General features: G+C 37.3%; 1 protein-coding gene across 14 annotated transcripts in view; it reads left to right on the top strand.

Moving 5' to 3' along the window:
* Positions 1–18702, top strand: part of LOC114360300 (regulator of G-protein signaling 9) — a 42624-nt gene that overhangs the window by 16582 nt on the left and 7340 nt on the right. For 10 of the 14 annotated variants that reach the window (XR_003656502.1, XM_028314957.1, XM_028314965.1 and 7 more), the window contains 9 exons: positions 8402–8498; positions 13824–13976; positions 15085–15194; positions 15399–15623; positions 16341–16523; positions 16736–16911; positions 17176–17379; positions 17759–17983; positions 18505–18646. Coding sequence is in view for 12 of the 14 variants with exons in the window: in XM_028314957.1 (XP_028170758.1) it covers positions 8402–8498; positions 13824–13976; positions 15085–15194; positions 15399–15623; positions 16341–16523; positions 16736–16911; positions 17176–17379; positions 17759–17983; positions 18505–18646 (1515 nt within the window). In the remaining 2 variants the exon portion in view is untranslated. The remainder of the gene's footprint in view (positions 1–8401; positions 8499–13823; positions 13977–15084; positions 15195–15398; positions 15624–16340; positions 16524–16735; positions 16912–17175; positions 17380–17758; positions 17984–18504; positions 18647–18702) is intronic. The other 4 variants (XR_003656503.1, XM_028314968.1, XM_028314963.1 and 1 more) reach the window with 1 other exon arrangement.

Genomic DNA, 18702 nt, shown 5'->3' with positions numbered 1-18702 from the left:
AATAATACGATGATGCCTGGAAATTGGTTAAAGGTGTTGGTTAAGTTGTCTATTATAACTTCTGTCTCAATGCTACTCCTCGCGCTCGATCACAATGGAATTAATAATGAAATAGTGTAGGTGAGGAATATTTTTGATTAGGACAGCCTGTACAATGATTAATGATACGAGGAAATCTGTCTAAAATCCTTGTGTTTATAGGCTGACTAGTGTTAGGTGCTAAGATGTAGTCTAAGGCTTTTGCTACTCACACTCTTGAAATTAAAAGTCGCTCTCTAATCTCACTTCGCTCGCCCTTATTCGCTCGCTCTGAATCGCAATGAAAATCTTTTAATTGCCGGATTCAGCAAGCAAAGGGTTGATTACAGCGAGCGGGGCGCTCCCACGCTCACCTATATCTGCAACTGCCTTTTAGGCCTCAGCCTCGAACTTAGCGGGCAGCGGGGCGGCGGCGGCGGCGGCGCGGGAGCGGCAAGATCTTATGCGTAAAATCAAATAGACCGGTTGTGCTTACCATGAGTTTACGATAGGTTTACTCGCTAGCGACTGCGTTAAAAAATGACATTTAAATGTATGACATATTGTGCAGCGCCCCTAGCGGCTACTTTCAGGAGAAAAAATCTTCATACAATTTTCTGACGTACTCGCTAGCGAGCACACCTAACGTAAACTCACGGTTCTCGAAAACAGCGGCGCGGCGCAGCGGCGCCGGAGCGGGCAACGAGCGGGCAGCGGCGAGAGAGCGGGCAACGAGCGGGCAGCGCACTCCTTCTTTTGCCCACAATAAATCGAGCGTTAGGAATAAATTTGAATCGAAATAAAATTGTCGCCGTTGTTCAGACATTTCGTTTGCGAATAAAAACAAATATCTCGACAACACAACCCCGAACACAACAATTCGCCGCTAAAGCGCCGCGCGAGCTGCTGCCCGCTTGTTTCGAGAACGGATCTGCGTTGCCCGCCCCGCTCCAGCGCCGCCGCCGCTCCCGCCCCGCTGCCCGCTAAGTTCGAGCACAAGTTCGAGGCTGAGGCCTTAGGATAGCTGGGATTAAAAGCATTCTAAAATCTAATTTCAAACTTTGTATTACTTTTTTTTTAAATGGGTATGAACCGTATATAAATCGATATCTTTTTATTCGATTCTAACATAATATGACGGTGTACGAGTAGTTTTATGTTTGTGTGGAATTTTCCAGGGAGTGGTTTTCCCAAGTTGATATTAATGGAAAATTAATAACGAATTATTGTAAAATCTGATAAATATTCAAAGTATTTTAAATGAGAAATCACAATATGTTCTCTGCTCTCTAAATCAATAAATAAATAGGTACGTACGTACTTGTGGAAACCCCCACTTTTTCTTACAACCACCCTCAAATCTTCATGACAATTACTGAAAAAGAACATTCCAAGTTTCAAGTGTTCAGTTATTGCATATTCAGTTTTAATTATCACCTGACTAACAACAAAGGAGGTTGATATTATGTATTTGGTACCAAAACACTGCGCCCGAATCGATGCCCAATCGAGATCTCATCGCCGAACCCTAATATTGTATTCCGAAGAGAATATGTTCAACACAAACAATCTCTGTGTGCAATGAAATGAATAGCGCCAAGGTTACCAGCGCCCTTGGAAAAAACGCACTTTTTGATCGAATCGAAAATCAAATCCGTCAAAACTCCATACAAAAAAGGGGCTTTTCGACCACTTTTCGACTGGTTTGCGATTAAGTGCACTTACATTACTTAGATACATATCAAAGACATTTATAGTGCAAGTGCTCAAAAATATCACTTTATTTTATTTCTTGCCTTAATTGCTTACTAAACATAGTCATACGTTATTTTATGTACTCACCTCTTTTATTGTGATTGTTTATTGCGTTACAATAAAGTTGTCAGAACATCAATTTTAATTGCTATTGCAGATTCGTACGTTTCATAACCTCATATTTTGCTTTCTCAGCACATTTTGTTATACGAATTAAAAACAATAAAATGTTATTTCTGTCTGTTTTGTCCACCTACGCTCTACCTAATAAGCATGATACTTTGGAAGTTACGTACCTACGTACTTTTTGAATAATAATGTTTTTTGCAAAAAGCCCATAAAAGTTTGAGAAAGCTTATCTTGGCGTGTGCTGTCTACAAAGAAACGCATCAAAAACTTACCACAATACAAATGAATATAAACGTGGTTTCTAAACCTTTTTCTCTTTCCATTCGACCCCGAAAGAGGCATGTCACGTGATTTAAAATACTGCGAGATTCGCCGCCCAATCTGCTAACCCTAGGGCGCTGGGCGGGAGGCGCGGGCCCGCCGGGCTGGGCGCGATCGATTCACCCGTGACGTCACCGCCTTAGCCTTCGCCTCTAGCCCTCCGGCCGACTACGGGAATCCACGACATAGACAATCTCAAACGATAAAAAATCTGATCTAGAACTTTCTTATTGAAAGATAATCGTGCGGGTGATAATTGAAAGCCTCTTTTACTTATCTGGTGACGTATATGACAAGCTAGACTGCTTCAAAATTGGTTGATGTTGATTTCATAATGCGAGGAAAATAGGCGTACATAATTATGAGAATATAGGAAAATGCAAGTTCGAAGAAAAGCCTGTAGTTACTCGTATAATTACACACATTGATTGATTTAATGATTCCTGGAATTTTAACCGAACGCTGTCAACATGCTTGTTGCGTATTTACAATTCATGGAAGACTAAAAACGATGGCAAAAAGCAGTAAAAAGTGACGATAAGCCGCATCAATTAAACCGATATCGAACGCATCATGAATGTATGAATGAGCTATCTATCGCTTTCTCACAATCCGCGCTGAAGTGGCAAATCTCCTCCGGCCTTAAGTGTCGATCAATCCGACGTCTAGATAAATGCGAAATTCCTGAATTACATTGCCTGAAGTTTTTAAAACGTCTAATCGTGATCTCGGCAAAGGCGACCACAATTCTGATAATCAAAGTGGTTAAATCATACCTCTGTCAGTCGTTCAGCGAGAAAATGCATGTCACAAAAGCGTATCATTTACGAAAAGAGGGCTATACGGGTAGGTACATACACCACACAACCTACGTGTGAGTATAATAAAAAAAATGGAAATATGATAACTTTTACTGTCCCACAAAAAGTAAAATTATTCGTGACAGTTTTAATTCCGCAGTCAGTTTTTATGTAGCTACCTTGCACCATAAGCTTTGTCTAACCTAACATCAACCAATAATAAAACCAATGCACTTCCAATACACTGGCGATTATCAACTGCATTCCACGACGTCAATCGCACTCCACAGCATCGAGGGCCCTCTCGGATTGAGTTTGACGGAGCTGCATCGGCTTTGTCCTCGGCCCTCATTGGCTCGAGGGCCCTCGGGGATCGCCGCAGGGTCGCCAGCTCGAGTGCACGTTGACCTAAGGACGCGAATGACGTCATTACAAATCTTACAGCTCAAGAGTTTCAGTAGCTAACTGAAGATATTATAAGCATGAGAACTGCAGAATCACGCAATGGAATTTTGAAGGCATCGAAAGTTTTTCATTAATATTTAATTACATGAATTGATATTCGTACATCTACTGAAGGACAAGACTGTATGGTTTATAAACTTCTCCTTCTTCAAGAATGAGATAGTATCCCGGACCGAGGAAACGTCATTTAGTAATCCGAAGTTTTTCTATTCTGGCATAGGACTAGAGGAGCTGGTATTACCACTATTATTCAACGAAGCTAGACAGCATACGGCCCTTTTCATCCATATTCAAATAATCATTTTTTTTTCTTTTTTGTATGAAATCCTACGTCTTAAATTAGCTGTATTCGTTGACTGGACAATTATCTGGAAAACGTTTTTCATTCGAAAAAAGTTGCGAGCACAGCTTTAGTCTTAAAATCCAGAACTTTCTCGGTGCATCGGCTCCCTTGTCGAGGGCCCTCTGAGCAAATACGTCGTTGGGTCGCCCTCGTGCCGGCTCGAGTGCAGGACGCGAATGACCTCATTATAAATCTTAGTTAGACAGCTTTTAAATGTTTACAGAAATACTGAAAATAGGCTGTAAACCTTACCTCTAGCACAGTATTATAGCGAGTATTGCCTATAGCGTTCTAGAGATAATTTTCAATTGATAATAAGTTTCATTCAGTTATTAGCAAGCGCAGGGTTTTTGTACGTGGATCAGTCAAGCAACGCACAAAGTAATATCATTTTGATATGCAGCAGGTATCATTTGCTTATCGGTTTCAAACAATAATATTAAATTTGAAATTAATATTTTGAGCACATTCAATTTCATAAGTGTATTCGAAGAGAAAAATGCGTGGATTCTCAATATGAGAACAATGATAGTAAGAGTCTTATCAAAAGGATTAAAACCAAGATATAATTAGCATCAAACGTTAATTTGAGGCGCCTCATTTCGCATCATATCATCGACAATACTTTAGAAATGTTAACTACCTACCACATTACCTATGATTCAATAAGTGTATTAGTTTGTTCCTACGTGAAACATGCCTGGGTAGGCCATACCTGCAGCGGTAACTGCCAATTTGTGCCGAGTCACTGGCATCAAATGACGGCGCGCTTTTATTAAAAGCCATATTGGCAAACACAATCGTACAATCAATATTATTTTTGAGCAGTTTATTTATATACTTTCAATTGGTTTTACCTGTAACCCGTAACTTGCAATAGTCTGGGTTTTATAATATTAACTGCAACCATCGAGTTACCAATATGTTTCTACTTGATTGTCCGAAAAATATACTAATGCAATTCTGTAATAATGTGTAATCAAAGTGAGAAAAAATATACAAACATTTCATACCATAAGTACACACTCAGTAATGTAGTAGTTTAACCAGTGGGTACATAACATTTTAGGCCGTATGTACTAGGATATCATTTTCATTGGTTTTCAAAATTCACACCTACTTGGTCTTTGACCAGCAGCAGACCTCTTTTTATGCTAATAATTATTTTGAAAAGTTTGTGTAGCTCTTGTAATATAGCTGCAGCGCCGAGTCACTGGTAACAAATAACAGCGCGCTGTGGCTGACAGCGATATTAGTCCTTGACAGAGACGCACAATCGGCAGTGTTGGGAACTAAATGCATAGACGATAGCACTTCAAGCTAAACACTGTAGGGTCTTATGAAGTTGTAATAGGGGCGATATTGCAATGAAAATGGGTAGTCTGACGTGTTGTCTGTACATCCACCGCTGAAATGAGCCAGCTAATAAAGATATTCACTTATTCAGTGTTCATTGATACATCAATTACAGTAAACACTAAACTGTGCAAGTGCGATTAATATCTTTAAAAATATAAAAACAACTGACTGCTTGGATACTAGGAATACTATCGCAACATGATACTTAAAAATTCAACTATAAAAATATTTTTAAGTACTTATATCATGTCAACTAAGACAGAAAACACAATTTTATTCAATTAAGTACACAAACCTTCAACTGACATTTTGACAAATTGTGTGCGTGACAAACATCTTTACTTAAAATTACTTACTCATTTCTTACTTTTAGAAATAGAAAAACATGAATATCTATTAGTGATATCATTGATATACACATTTTATAATGATGTGTCAGTTTTAACTAGGCACTACTTCAAAATAATAAATAGAGTTTTTAAATATCAAATAGTCATCAGCTCAATATCAACTGATAACTTGAAGCATATCAAATCACAGATTTTCATAATTATAGCCTGACCAGGAACATAAAAACCCTCGCCATGTTGCGGAAAACTAATGGTACTAATTTCTTTTAATGGCAACAGTAACTAAAAACTTCATTGACATGTCACCTTGCATGTCAGTCTATTGCTGTCAAAGTGTAAACAAACTTTATTTTAAATGTGCGCAATTGATTTTGTGAATGAAATTGCTAAAATCTTTTTATAGTCGTGAAAGAAAAGTGGTTCACAATGTGTTAAAGTATTTGTCGAAGAGAAAAACCAAGGGTTCGGACAATATTTTCATTGAAAATGTTTCCAATAAAGGTTGTCAAATTGACTGACATGTTTATCGTATAGTACAGTCCACTATGAAAATTAGCTGTAGTTTGTTTCAACTGCCTATTTTAAAGTTTTTTGTCACTTTCTAAAAGTTGAATTTTATGGAATTGGGAAAGAAGTACCGAGTTTGTAGCGTTCATGAGCAGACATTGCAGTTGAATATTCAAGTTCTGAATTTGATTATTGATGAATAATAAAATAAATCCTACTAGTTCGATTGATGGTTTCATTTAATTTATTTAAACCAGGTTACCTATAATATTTTTTCGTTAATTTATGAAAATATCAAATTAGCCCGTAATCCTGAATCCTGAAACATAAAGTTAGCCTATTAATTTAACACAGGTACGACTGTACTCAGTGTTGCACTATCAAATGCAATTGAAGCGCCTCTATGCCAGGGTTTTTATGTTCCTGGTCAGGCTATATGTAGGTAGAAGGTCTAAAATATTAATACAATGTCATCCTACTAATATTATAAATGCGAAAGTTTGGATGTCTGGATGTTTGTTACTCTTTCACGTAAAAACTACTGAACGGATTTTGTTGAAACTTTACAGTATTATTGTTTATAACCCAGTAGGCCTAAGATGCGCGCCGTGATAACTTTTATCGACGTCAAAATGTATGGGCAAAATCGATAAAATGGCGTGATAACTGCTTATCGCGGCGCGCATCCTAGATCTACAGAATAACATTAGGCTATAATTTATGACGATATGTGACAAACTAAATTTCATGCGGGTGAAGCTGCGGGCAAAAGCTGGTTTTCAATATTTTTGTTTTCCCTTTTATTTGTTTCACTTCCTGAATTAATCTACTTACGACAGACAATACCGCTCCCTAGAAAAAAAAACTGTAGGAATAAAATACACATAAACAAAACTATAACACTAAGTAGTTAAGCAGTAGTACAACCTACCACTACAGCGCTGCTACCATCAGTTTGGGTTACATAACGCTGGCTGTCACCACCAAACTAATTGCCGCGCTGTGCAGCTGAAGGGACATTAGTTCGTAACAGGCCGGCTGCAGCGTTGTATCAGCTGTGATTAATTGGTTTAATCATGTAGGTACATAATTTGTCTAGTAAATAATGTAATAGACTACTTAGCAGCATGGATTTCAGGCTATGATAAACACTCTACAGCGTCACGCGATAAGAAACACGATCGTAGAATCAAAGCTACTATGAAATTAAAGAAGAGGAACCATTTATGGCACTTAGATAATTAAAAAGAAGAAGAAACAGAGATAAGTAATATTATATTATTTCATTTACTGCTTAATAATAACACAATTTACTCGGATCTCATGAAAAAATTACATCCGAGAATGAAAAATTAAACTTCTTCCTAAAAACTACAATTTTAGGTTTCAAATAAAGGCGTCGACCTAGATACTAGGTTTCACCATTAAATGGTATTGTTAGTGGAACGAACCCGCGACAAAATCGTTCCTTTCTACCAGTAGTTGGCGCCAGTAATTAAAAGCAATACCGATCATTATGTGAACAGTTTCGCCGTCGTCGCATGCATTATGCACGGAGTTGTTTCCCGATGCGACGGTTTTAGCTTAACAGTTAAGTGCCTACTTATATCGCATAATACTGCCATAGTTGAGTGAATAATTGAAATGCTGAAACGATCGATGCTTCACAACGGTTATGAAACATTCATATGAATGTTCAATTAAAACGGTTTAGACAGCTGTTAGTGACAGCTTTTGCGGTACTTTTAATCTTAGATCTTTAAATAGCTATCCCTAAAATCTTTACCTTATTGGATATCATATATCGAGCATTGGCATCGCTTAAATAATATGCTTTTAGATGACCATATAGTAGGTAGATGGTCATTTTCAGCATTTTCCTTTCGTGAAATATCGATTAATGTAGGTTGTAAGACGTTCTACTGCAACTTATTTTAACTTACTAACTTATCATTTATGTAGAAATCTCGCTTACTCATCTCAGAATCTCAAAGTGAGTGAGAGAGGTGTATGAAAAGAGTTTATTGCTGATCAGGCGCTCGTACACGGCCGCCCGCCTTGCCTGCGCGACACTGGCCACCAAGAAAAGAAAACTGCATTCTTTTTCTTGACCACCAGTAAAATTACGATATTCTTTTGTTATTTTTGTCTCGACTCGTCTCTTAATTTTTCACTTAAAGTTTTTCCAGATATCTTCACGACGATTATATTATTGTAATGACTAATTAGGTATACCTATTCACGTTTTTGCCCCATATGTACCTACTCGTGCCAACCTATAGAAAACTTAAACTTTATTTCAATGAAACCCGTTCCAATTCCGAAAGTTTTAAATAATTATTTTTTCTTTGCAGATGGAAAGTTTGATAAAAGAAATGCAAGATCCAGAAACGGGTGTACCAGTACGAAGTCAAAAACTTTTTCTTAGTGTCATACCGTCTGCTTTTATGGGTGAGTTTTAGTTTTATGTATGATATTTTATAAGATTACAGTACAGAGTACATATATCCCGTAAAAGTGAGTGCTTCAGGACATTTTATACCATATTTTCTTGTAGTACATACGGAAAAAGATGCTTATATATTTATTTGACATACTTACTCAATTATAATATTAATATGTTCAAATAAGTACAGTTTAATTGTCTGCGTTTCTGTTATTAGACAATTATTTATTAAAACTCAGCAACTCAGCATTTCAAATACACCGCGTTTCCATACATATTTGATATCAATAAATTAGGTTAATACGAGTATTGTATGAGTGTACAAATAAAAACTTTTATTTTCATTCGGTTTGCACTTAAATTGGCTTTGTTATTAATATTATGCTGTCTTAAATATTATATGAATATTTCAAGAGTAAAACCATTGCCTTCATAATTAATTAATATTTTTTACTCAAACTAATGACCATTTGCATAAAATATCATGCTAGCTTTGTCATTGCAATATCGGCAGCGTAATTAAAAATAATTTAATTAATTTTAAACTTTCGTGTTGCATAATTGCCCTTTGTTGATTGTATTCTATGTGTTTTTGTACAAATAAAATAAACAGAACCTGTTTAAATTGATAAAAATATTTTTAAATGAAATATCTAAATTAATATAACTAGCTACAATCATTTAATTTTACAAAAAAGCATGACAAATAACCCCGTCTACTTTGATAAACGACATCGCGACACAGTCAACTTGAATAATGAAAGTTTTCAAACAACGTATTCTTAAATATTTTACATAGTATTTGCTAATCTCCAAAGATCTCTACTATACGGCGTTCGTCTAACTAAAGTATTCCGCAGGGAGGGACAGTCTGATTGTAAAATCAATAACCCAACATACTACATCGCCTAGTATGTCTGCCCCGACTTTAGATATTTCGGCTAAGGGCAACTGCATAATAAGAAAGCTGGTTTTAATACCAATAAGTACTTAAGTACGAGTATTAACAGGTTTTGCGCAAGATAATCTATCGTTCGGTGCAATGTAAGCAATCTGCATAAGTATATTATGTAAAATTAATTTTTGTTTTGAAATGAGGCTTTTAAAACAGCTGTACATGTAGCTGATAAATGCAAGCCTATGATATTTGGCTCTTGCCTAAGCACCACTTAGGGATAATATTGAGTCACAGTAGGTAACTTATACTGAAAAGAACCTTCAAAAATTCAGATGCCATTGGCACCCTTCTTTTTCAAATATTTTCCATTTTCTTGCGACTATTGTACTTATTGGCTAAGAACGTTGAGTTTAACTTGTACTAACTATTTAATTTCATAAAAATCAAAACATTTTCAAACCAAAACACATTAGGTAAATTTGCCTCTAAATCCGGACAGCAAACGTAGCTAGTTATTATACACACGTGCCTAATGCAAAATTCAAGTCAGTACCGGAAAGCCGTTCTTTACGTAACCCTCCCCTGACTCTACATAACATTACGTGCGGTTTCAGTAGTCCGTAATTTTGAACTGTATGTATAATGATGGAAAAGGCCTAGCTGTGTTGCCTGATCGCAAAAAGCGCACGCCATTTAAGCTACTGTTTGAAATAAATTACGAAATAAGTAGCTCGAAATGATAGGTACCGCACGGTGGTTGTTAAAAATTGCTATTTAGCGTTTCGAAGAAAATGCACGAATTATCATGCTAAAAATAGCTATGTATTTGAAGCTACATTACTAACTAGAAAGTAATAGTCTTTATGGTTTTAAAATCATCAAAGAGTTAATCTTTTTTTTTATTCACATCATGATGCGATCATGTATTTAGTGTGAACTTTTTGTGGACATGTCCACAAAATAATATTAAAGGAGTACTGACTTGACAGATTCCGTTACACGGAAAATTGTAGAGGCCTAAATGCTAAAATAGCTCACGAAACTAATTTGAAAAAGGCATCGCGCAATATAGGCCAGTAGAATTAAACACAAAAATTGATTAAATCGGAAATAATTCCTACAAAAGATTTTATGGTTTTAATGGCTTCATTGGTTGCCCATTAAGACTCTCCTAAGTTTTCGACTTCGACGGAGTTGTGCTTAAGTGGTGGGGGCCCCCGAAAGGGGCATTTTTTCGGTTTTCCGGTTATACCGCGTAAAGGACTTACCCTATCAAAAAGTGGTCTTCATGACGGTTTAAGGGCACCTAATCCTGCATTGAATAAGACCAAATTCATATGTTTTGGACAAACCGTTCTCGCGCTAAAGTTCGGCAAAGTAGAAAATATACGTATAATTAATGACCCTCTCCATGTCCAATGGTTTGTTACCCATAGGCTTCCAAGTCTTGAAAAGGGCCACCTCAACCAGTGTAACCCTATCAAGGCTTACGAGCTTGATGCGCCTATCCTTGTTCGTCCCAGCCGTTCCTTAACTGCGGTTGCTGCACCTCTTCCTGGCACTCACCGTACGTAATTATTTCCGATTTAAAAGCTAATTCTACTGGACTAATAGCGATTGGTTGAATTTGGTCAGCAAAAGTACCAACTGGCCCGATTGATTTTAGCTAGCAGTTTCAGAGTTATGAATGACCAGCCGTTATTACATTCGCTGAAACATTTGTTACATGAATTCAATATGTTAACACGTGCCTCACAATGGCGGTATATGTAACTGGCAATACGTAACACGCACGCTACGCGCCGATTAGCGATGTGGGCCGCACTGTTGATCGCGTCCATTCAAAAATATGTTATGTTAATCTTAATTATGTTAATTAAGATCATCATCATCATCAGGTCATTCTTCAATGTAGGAACAAGAACCTCTACAATTTATCAGAGGCAAATGGAATAGGTTTGGCCTACTCTCCCCACGCTTGCCAGATGGTTTGGGTTTAGAATGTTGTTCCAGAGAAGAATAGTCGTAGATTTTCCCGTAGATGCCGTTGGCAACTAAAGGAGAAGTGCGAAGTAAAATGTAATAGGCTAGATGACAAAATTTCAATCATTTGTCCGTCAGACAGATAATTACAAAATATTAGACTCATATTTTTCATTTTCTTTCATAATTAAATAATAACAGTGCTACATCGAGTTGAAATGGCGCGATACGTCACGCTTGAGTAGAATTTTTACTCAAAAGTGACGTCACGCGTCATTTCAACTCAATATAATACTGTGATTATTCGATTATGAAAAAAAAATAAAAATTATGAGTCTAATATTTTCTAATTATCTGTCTGACGGACTAAATAGAATTTCGATTTCATCACCCAGTCATCATCCCTATTGTCACTTCAACTAAAATGTAGAGTCATCTATTGCTGTGTTTGAGCTTAGTGTTTGAGCTCTCCTATTCACAATCAATGATGGAAAATTCAATTAAATACAAATCGCTCGTTTCACCCATAAAAATAAAGCTTCTTTGAGGACCGATAGGCTGCAGAGACAATCTGTGAGTGTAAACTTTACGAACATAGATCTTTCCTATCGAAGCAAACTATTTATGTAATCTATATACTTATAATAAATCTGTAGAGGTCAATTATGTACATGAAATATATATTCAAAATAACTATCAGGGGGTGATTAGTAATCGATACTGATGCCAAAAATGCAATCAGTAAAATTTTTGTCTGTCTGTCTGTCTGTCCGTCTGTATGTTCCTTATAGAAACAAAAACTACTGGACAGATTTTAACGAAACTTGGTACAATTATTCTTCATACTCCTGGGCAGGTTATAGTATACCTAGGAATTCCCACGGGAACGGTAATTAGCGGGAAAATCCTTTTGTATGAAAAATCTACATCGCTTAAGTTAGACGCTTGAAATTCGGCATGCAGGTACCTTAGTAAACTTAAAGCTTAGTTACACCGGGGTATTGCAAAATTCCCACGGTAACGGGAGTTAGCGGGAAAAAACATTTGTATGAAAAAATCTAAACCGCTTAAGAGCGTTTACGCCGTTTGGCGCAAAAACAGTACTTTTTCAACTCGTTACAATCATTAACCAGTAATACTACAAATATGTTATAGGCATAAATAGTTAGGCAATTTCGTCGTCTAAATAGTTAATTGAGAAAATATTGCGATTAGTTTAGAATTTAAGAATTCTATCAAGATATGTCCACACAGGTTTTGTAAATTTCCACTTTAGCATCAGTTTACAAGCTGAAATTTTTATAAAAATACTGTGAAAACGATTTAACAAACATTTATATCCTATGGCATAGATCCTTGGGCAAATAGTTATCTGAGAAAATTTTTAGATTTAAGCATTTTACAATAAGAAATCACAAATTAAAAGAACGTGAAATACCATATATTCTCAAAATAGTAAAAAACCTTTGATAATTTACTATTTGATAAAGAATTTACGTATTTATTATTGATTAGGACTAATGTATACCATTATTTATAATTATGGAGTCGGTGTTGGAAGATTTGAAGATTTTATAGTTTCCTTGAGCTGTCACTTGACAGCCTGGCACACTTTTACGATGGTGGATCAAAGTATTTTGGTTTGACTATAGAGCGTGAGAACACGCACACAGTCATAATTATTTTAGTGTGAATAAAACTAGCATCGAAATTACCTAAACTTGACATGCCACGCTAGACGTAAACGCTCTTAAGTTAGACGCTTGAAATTTGGCATGCAGGTATCTTAGTAAACTTAGTCAAAATCAAAGTCAAAAGTCAAAATTTCTTTATTTGTTTGGACTAATAAATAGTTCTTACAAATCGTCATTTTGCTCTTAAGGAGCCTCTACATGTCTCATAATCTTATTACCCTACCAGCGCTTCGAGACCAACATTTGGCAAGTGCTAAGAAGAAGCGCCGCAAAAAACTCAGTCACCACAGTCTGCCGGTTAATATAAATAAATAAATAAATAATAATAAATTCTTAAAGCTTAGTTACAACAGGATATTGCAAAATTCCCACGGGAACGGGAGTTAGCGGGAAAAAACATTTGTATGAAAAAATCTAAACCGCGTAAGATAGATGAAGGGGGTAAAATGGGATCCACGCGTACGAAGTCGCGGGCGGCCGCTAGTAAATAAATAATACAGTAAAATAAGTGGCAAACAACAATGTGCAAGTAAATTAAATGAACATTTTATTGGTAGGCTACATTACTAGCATAAAATTGGTGTCTTCCCACTGGGACATTTAAATAAATACCCGAAATAAGCTGAAAACTTAAAGAGTACAATTTCAGGAAAATATAGTACAAAATATCCATATGCATACATTAGCGCTTCATGACATTTAGGAGTCAGGTAAGCAGAACCTCATAAGTAACAATATGTAATTTTCATTCACAGGTTATGATCTTGTCGAATGGCTAATGGAACGGTTTAATCTCGATGAAACAAGCAACGGTGAGTGTTTTATAAGCGGCGTTGGAGCTTGGATATTCTCTCGGCGGCGAAACCCAGTAGAGTCTAGCCATAGCGAGTTCCCACAAGCGTTGATATGTATGTTATATTCAAGTTCTTGGCATGCTGTATGTACTGCCTCGACATCTGTCTGTTTCAATGGCGGCAGGTACGATTTTGCTCATGGAACACGGAACCAATTGGCATTAAAGTTCTGATGTGAAGAATTGTGAAAAGACGACAAATTGGTGACGACATCATGCTCTAAAAAGACATATTTATTTATCTTATTGGTTTGTTCAACAGCTGCAAGCGTATTTTATCTTCAATTTTATTTGCAAAATGTGTGTTTATAAAAGCAACTACCTACTCTATTTATAAACACACAAATATTTTCTTAATTGAAAAAACTAATCAACTTATGAAAAAAAATAACTAAGTACACGTATTTACCCCTTCCTTATTCTGGTAATTTATGACCAATATTAATATCTACAGGAAAAGGTTTTCTTTCTATATTCATAAAATATTATTGTAATTTGTTCAAAGTTAGTTCTCTACATATTACTTAAACCCACTATGACCTCTGAACTCTGAAACGATACTCAAATAAGAAACTATACTTAAAAGAAAATATAAATTGTGATGGGCTGAAATTCAACCAACGGGCTTAAAATTAATGCTTGAAATTGAATCCAGTTTCAAGTGTCGTTTCAGAATACGGAGCCTTTTTTAATAATCTTAAAATGTTTGATATCCACTATTTAGATTATTTAATAATATATGTAATAGGCGACAATACTACAGACAGATTTTTTCCAAATTTACCATTTTACCACAACAGAGCCATGAGCAAAAGATACCTTCAAAATTTTGTGACCACGTAACTGCTTCACCAGAGTTACGTCCTCAATTGGATAACTTTGAACTATGCTTCTTGTGTCACACATCAGCTAAATACTTCTCGCCTTCAATGTTTGTGTGTGCTACAATTTGATGTCACTTGATGTACAACTAGAATATTAATGAAATTAATTTATTACTGTATAAAACGCCTTACAAAATGTTGGCTATTTGTATCTACTGAAATATTTCTCTTCATGTCTATAGGCACGATAAATGTATGTTCGTATGCAAAGTAGTGTTTGTGTGTCACTTTTCACCAAATAAATTAAATAATAATTATATTTTTTTACGTAATTTTCAGTTGAAGCAATAAACTTAGCCAATCAACTCTGCCAATATGGTTACTTCTTCCCCGTCAACGATTTGAAAAACCTTGTGTTAAAAGATGACTCATCTCTTTATAGATTTCAAGTAAGTATTCATACTTTACAGTGTTTAAGATAAATTCAATATACATATATTATCTAAACCAACTTTTTACTTAAATTATGTACAGTCGACAGCATAATCAGACTATACACTATTTATTGCAAATCAGATCTATTACATCTAATTAAGATGCCACAGTCTTAGCTTATGTTCTGTCGCCTGTACAATATTAAAATCAACCCACAGAGTCCATACTACTGGCCATGGCAAGCGCCTCGGGTGGCCGGCAGTGGATCCAGCGCCCCAACCCTGGGCCCCGACAACGTGGAGTATGCCATATACCTGGTCAAACGCACACTACGGAACAAGCAACGCCACGGGCTCGAGGAGTACGAGCAGGAGACGCTCGCCAACCTCAAGAAGAATCTCGCCGCCAAATGGGACTTTATCACCATGCAAGCTGAGGAACAGGTAACTTTGTTAGCACACCTTGAGCTGGGTGCAAGGTAAGGCTTTGGTAATGAGCACGAAACACTCACAAACCTCGACACTCGTTCTTCTGATTAATTTCGTTGTGGGTCCAATGACAGTTTAACTAACTCCCGGGACAAACTTGACCTTCACTGGATGGGTTATTTGTCGGTCAAGCTGTAGATCCTGGCTACACAGGAGTTGCAGCGGTGTGGGAAAGAGAGGTGGGAATCTCACAAATTGGTGCAGAGGAATGGTCAAAATGTTATGACCATGTAAAGAAAACTGAAGGGATTTTATCTCTTTATCTTGATCATCTATTGAAAAACAAGAAATTGCAAGTGGAGTTCTTAGAATCGTTTTCTATTTCTGAATGAAGTGATAAGTTAAAAGTATGATGCATAATAAAATTATTTAGTTTAAAGTAATAATACGATTTATTTATTTTTCAAGACATTTTCCTATGTTAAAAACCCGATGTATTAACAACATTCTTCATACACATACCTACCTAAAATGTATATTAATATTAAAGTTATAAAAGTAAAAAATTAAACAGTATCAAGGTCGTTTATTCCAATTTCCCCAGTATTGCTCTCAACAAAGTTTATTTTCCCTATTTGCCATGAGATTCTGGTACAGCTTATATATAGAAACCATGTATTTAATCTTTGTATTTTGTTTTCGAACCTATTTTATACAGTTCATCAATTTTAGGTGCGTCTGGCGAAAGAGCGCAAAAAGGGCGATAAGATAGTGTCGGACAGCCAAGAGCGAGCGTACTGGCGAGTAGCCCGGCCTCCACCAGGGGTCGCTAGTGCGCTCGAGCCGTGCCCTGTGCCGGTGCGCGTGCGCCATCCGCGACCGAAGCGCCGCACCATCCACCACCTGACCAGAGAGGTGAGTGCTGTCTAAATATCCGAGTAATATCTTAATCCAGCTAAAGGCCTTTTATGACGCAACTCAGATGACCCTAAGGTAAGCTCCTCGAGGTAAGTCTGGAAAACTATCAAGTCGTCTAAGTATTATAGAAGATTAGATCTGAGCTGTGTTATGTAATAGTTCTGTTTGGAACAATATCTTCCTTTCTCATTCATTCTCCATACTTCTAGATCGAACATCTAAAAGTGAGCCTGGACCGCACGCGAGTGAAGACTTCAATTGCCCTAGAGGCCCTCGTGGCCTACTCGGAGACCTTCGCTCCCTACGATCCCTGGCTCACCCCGCCGCAGCCCTCCAACCCTTGGGTTAGCGACGACACCCTCTTTTGGCAAATTAACAGCCCTCTGTGAGTTCTTTATTACCTTGTAATTCTTCTGCATGATTACTGCTAACACTAAATTACAAACTTGTAGTTATTATCAATTCCTTTTCATAAGATTCTGTAAAGTATTAACAAAGAGGTAATCTCCGTCATTTGGTTATTAAAATCTTATATATTTACCAGTAAAGACCCCAAGCTAACTTTACTACTCTAGTAGACTAGCATAAAACACTTTCAGTATCAGTTGCAGAGGAAAATTATTCCTAAAACTAAAAATCTCCTTCGCAGAGTGGAAGTTCCGAGTGAAAAGCGCGTGCAGCGATGGGCGCTATCCATCGAGGAGCTGGTGTCAGACCCCACGGGGCTGCAAGAGTTCACCAGCTTCCTCCGCAAGGAGTATTCGCACGAAAACATTCGCTTCTGGCTGGCAGTTATGGACTTACGACGAAGCAGCACCAAGCAAATACCCAAGAAACTTGAGGAAATCTACGAGTAAGTACCTACAACTTGATTGCACAGAACATTTTGTGTACGATTTCTTGGATTTACTAAGCCATTTCTGCAGTCAGTCAGCCGTCAGCTGCGGAAGCTGCGGTCAAGGATTCAATTTCTGCAGAAAGCAAATGTTAGACATAAACATTTTTCTTTCTTTCAAACAGCTTTTGTATGTCTTTAATATAAGACATGTACCTAAGTATACCTATAATGTTTTCCCTGATCTATTACCTACTCCTCTGACTGTGGCCAACCAAACCTTACAAAAGGTTACCAATCAAATTGACAATATTTTTTGGGTTGATCAGTGTTTATAAGGCGCATTGCGTTTTCAATATTTACTTAGGTACTTACTTTATTTATGTCTCATTCTCAGAGAGTTCCTGAAGCCGGGCGCGCCTTGCGAGATCAACATCGACGGCGCGACGGCGGAACGCGTGAACGAGGGCCTACGTTCAGGCTCGCGATATGCCCTCGATCACGCAGCGGACCACGTGTATGGACTGCTATTAAAGAAGGACTGCTACCCACGATTCGTGCGCTCCGACCACTTTCAGCGACTTCTGACTGAGGGTCGAAACGTGCACCAAAAGAAAGCCAAGTGAGTATCGAAAGAAGGAAATGGGATTGACTAGAATCGTACTGCTGATCACATATGTACGGACTGTACTGCTGAAGAAGGACGGTGAAAGTGGTCGGAGCACACGAATATGCTCCGACCACTTTCAGCGGCTTCTGACTGATGGTTGCAACGTGCACCAGAAAAGGCCAAGTGAGTGCCTGCTGCTAACAGAAATAGACGGGATAAGATAAAACAGATTGTTTGAAGAAGTGTACCTTACTGTTTGCCACGTGTATGAACTGCGTGTTGAACAAAGAATACTTACTCGGCATAAGTAATTAACGCACTTCATGTAGCATATAACATTCTTAATTTAGGAAACATTCAATACCGATTTGTGACATAAAATATGATGTATGTATATTGAACAGAAGAGAAACAATGACTCTTGCCACATTCAGATACTCTTTCCAAGAAGTGTGATTTTTCTATTTTTATATACCTAGGTATGTAAAGTTTTATGCTCTTATTTTACTTAAATAAAACATCACTACCCGCAGGTTCTTCAACTTCGGCGGACAAGTGAAGAAAAAGCCGGGCTCGACGAGCGGCTCGGGCAGCGGCTCCGCGCTGACGCGGCGCCGCGGCTCCGACCGCTCGCTGTCGGGCTCTGCGCACGAGTTGGCCGTGTGTGCGGCACAGGTAAAATAAACCTTATCTCAACAGCATTTCAGTTGAAAATGGTGACAGAAAGAAAC

Source organism: Ostrinia furnacalis, unplaced genomic scaffold (genome assembly GCF_004193835.3).
Source record: "Ostrinia furnacalis isolate ACB-3 unplaced genomic scaffold, ASM419383v2 OfSCF4936, whole genome shotgun sequence".
NCBI lineage: Eukaryota > Metazoa > Arthropoda > Insecta > Lepidoptera > Crambidae > Ostrinia > Ostrinia furnacalis.
Note: the sequence above shows the minus strand (reverse complement) of the source record. Positions and strands in the feature narration are given on the sequence as shown.